This window comes from Rutidosis leptorrhynchoides, chromosome 7 (genome assembly GCF_046630445.1).
Source record: "Rutidosis leptorrhynchoides isolate AG116_Rl617_1_P2 chromosome 7, CSIRO_AGI_Rlap_v1, whole genome shotgun sequence".
NCBI classification, from domain to species: domain Eukaryota; kingdom Viridiplantae; phylum Streptophyta; class Magnoliopsida; order Asterales; family Asteraceae; genus Rutidosis; species Rutidosis leptorrhynchoides.
In genome coordinates, this window is record NC_092339.1 from 86,168,325 (window position 1) to 86,171,127 (window position 2,803).

At 37.2% G+C, this 2,803-nt stretch overlaps 1 protein-coding gene across 1 annotated transcript; it reads right to left on the minus strand.

The window, feature by feature from the left end:
• Positions 1–374: 374 nt before the first annotated feature.
• Positions 375–982, minus strand: LOC139859406 (uncharacterized). The gene is made up of 2 exons (XM_071848196.1): positions 944–982; positions 375–812 (listed from the first exon to the last, which is right to left on the minus strand). The coding sequence occupies exons 1-2, from the start codon at positions 980–982 to the stop codon at positions 375–377; spliced, it is 477 nt and encodes a 158-aa protein (XP_071704297.1).
• Between the last annotated feature and the right edge of the window lie 1,821 nt (positions 983–2,803).

Below are 2,803 nucleotides of genomic sequence, written 5' to 3' on the forward strand. Positions count from 1 at the left end.
CGAAATAATAGAAACAGGCACACCATGCGTTGAAACAACTTCCTTCAAATACAACTGAGCAAGCTTTTTCAACTTGTCAGTTTCCTTCATCGATAAAAAGTGAGATGATTTGGTGAGACGGTCAACAATCACCCAAATCGTATCATAACCATTCGCGGTCTTAGGCAACTTGGTAATAAATCCATGGTAATCCGTTCCCACTTCCACTCAGGAATCTCAGGCTGTTGCAGTAGTCCAGAAGGTTTCTGGTGTTCAGCTTTAACCTTAGAGCAAGTCAAGCACATGCCTACATATGTGGCAATATCCGCTTTCATTCCAGGCCACCAATATAACATTTTTAAATCATGATACATCTTGTTGGCGCCTGGGTGAATCTAATACCTTGTCTTATGTGCCTCATCAAGCACTTTCTTTCTTACTTCGCCAATTCTTGGGACCCAAATTCTTCCGGCAAAGTAACGAGTTCCATCTCCTTTAATTTCGAACTGCTTGTCTAAACCTCTAAGAGATTCATCCTTCATATTCTCTTCTTTAAGAGCTTCGAGTTGGGCATCTCGAATTTGTGTAGTCAAATTGGTATGGACAATCAGATTTAAAGCTCTGACTCGTAAAGGTTTAGCCCTTTCTTTTCGGCTTAGGGCGTCAGCCACTACATTTGATTTACCAGGATGATATCGGATGTCGCAATCGTAATCATTTAATAACTCAACCCAGCGTCGTTGCCTCTTGTTGAGTTTTTTTTGGTTCAAAATATGCTGCAAACTCTTATGATCAGTAAAGATGGTACACTTGGTTCTATAAAGATAGTGTCTCTACATTTTGAGTGCGAAGACCACAGCACCAAGTTCTAAATCATGTGTGGTGTAGTTTTGTTCGTGGATCTTTAATTGACGGGAGGCGTAAGTAATGACCTTTTGTCATTGCATCAAGACACAGCCAAAACCTTGGCGAGAAGCGTCACAGTATACGACAAAATCATCATTTCCTTTGGGTAGGGACAGGATAGGAGCAGATGTTAGTTTTTGTTTCAAGAGTTGAAATGCAGCTTCATGCACATCGGGCCACTCATATTTCTTGCCTTTGTGAGTTAAGGAAGTCAACAGTCGTGCAATTTTAGAGAAACCTTCAATGAATCTCCTATAATAACCAGCAAGACCTAAGAATTGTCTCACTTGGTTTGGCGTCTTAGGTGCTTCCCAGTTTCTAATAGAGTCAATCTTCGCTGGATCCACTTGTATCCTTTGGCTACTAACCACGTGACCAAGGAATTGTACCTTTGATTAGGGGTGTTCATAATATCCGAATCCGAATCCGTAATCCGAATAATCCGAAAACCCGATCCGAAAATACCCGAAAATTCGGATATCCGGATTTTCGGATATCCGAAAATCGGATATCCGGATTTTCGGATTCGGATATCGGATCGATTTTTCAAAATTTTCGGATAATCGGATAATCCGATATCCGAAATTTAATGGACTGATAATTAATTTTTTTAGGGCCCATTGGGTTTCTATTAGTAGCCCATCAAAATATCCATCACTAGTTCACTACATTATCAGGTCATAACTAATTGGTCAGTATATATCACGACTTAAAAACTCAAATAACCCTAGATCTAAAATTGCACACCGTTTCACTCTCTCAGTCTCTCACGACTCAAATATCACGAACCCTAGATCTAATCTTCATCGTCTTTCATGTCATCTTCATTCTTCCTCCCTGCGTGAGTACGTGACTGCATATATCCTCACTATTCAAGATTTCAAGAATTCAAGGTAAGTTTCATCTCAATTAGGGCTTTTAATAATCTGTAAATTCGTATTAACAGTTTCAGCAGTCATCACTCATCCCTGCGGGTCTAGGTCGATTAGGGCTTATAATTAATTATAAATTTGTTGATTGTTTAATGATTATACTTGTAAATTGTAATGAATTGTGTGTTTTTACTAGAAATCATTTATGCATAATGTATTAATGTGTGTGTTTTTACTGTCTATTTAGGCTGCAACTTTTCATATTAGAAAGCATTTATGCATAATTTGTGTTTTTATTTTTTACTGTTTCTGATATATGACGAAATTGATGGATAAAGCAGAGAACTTCTCATATAGTCTGATATATGACGAAATTTTGTAACTCTCTCATATAGTCTGATATATGATTAATTTTGTAACTCTCTCATATAGTCTGATTAATTTTGCAGATGGATAAAGCAGAGAACTATTTTGAGGAGTATAATGACGAAATTGATGTAGAATTCGTATCTGAAAATGTGGCGGCTGCTGCTAGTGAAGTTGTAAGTAAAGCGAAAAAGACCAGAACTCGAAAACCACCGTGTGCACCTAAACAATCCAATGTAAGTGAAGTTATAATGTTTGGAAACAAGAAAAAGAGATCAAAAATGTGGATACATTTCGAAGAAAGCGATAAAATAGATTTTGCTAATTGTCGTTATTGTCAAAAAAGTATTGGTTGTGGAAGTGATAATGGGACTACTCCTTTAAGAAATCACATCAATAGTTGCAAAGAATATCCAGCTAACATTGATAAAAAGCAAAAAATTCTTGATTTAGAGTCTAAAACACGTGTTAGTGATGACGGTTCTCTTGAAACAATAGCAGTCCCTGGGTTGTGGGAGTTCAATATTGATGCTATTAGGGAGTCCCTTGTTAGAATGTTACTGATTGATGAACTACCTTTTTCTTTTGTTGAGCGTGAAGGTTTTAGAGCATTTATCAAAGTGATTAATCCCCATTTTCCTGTTATTTCTCGTTCTACTGTAACAAGAGATTGTTATGCT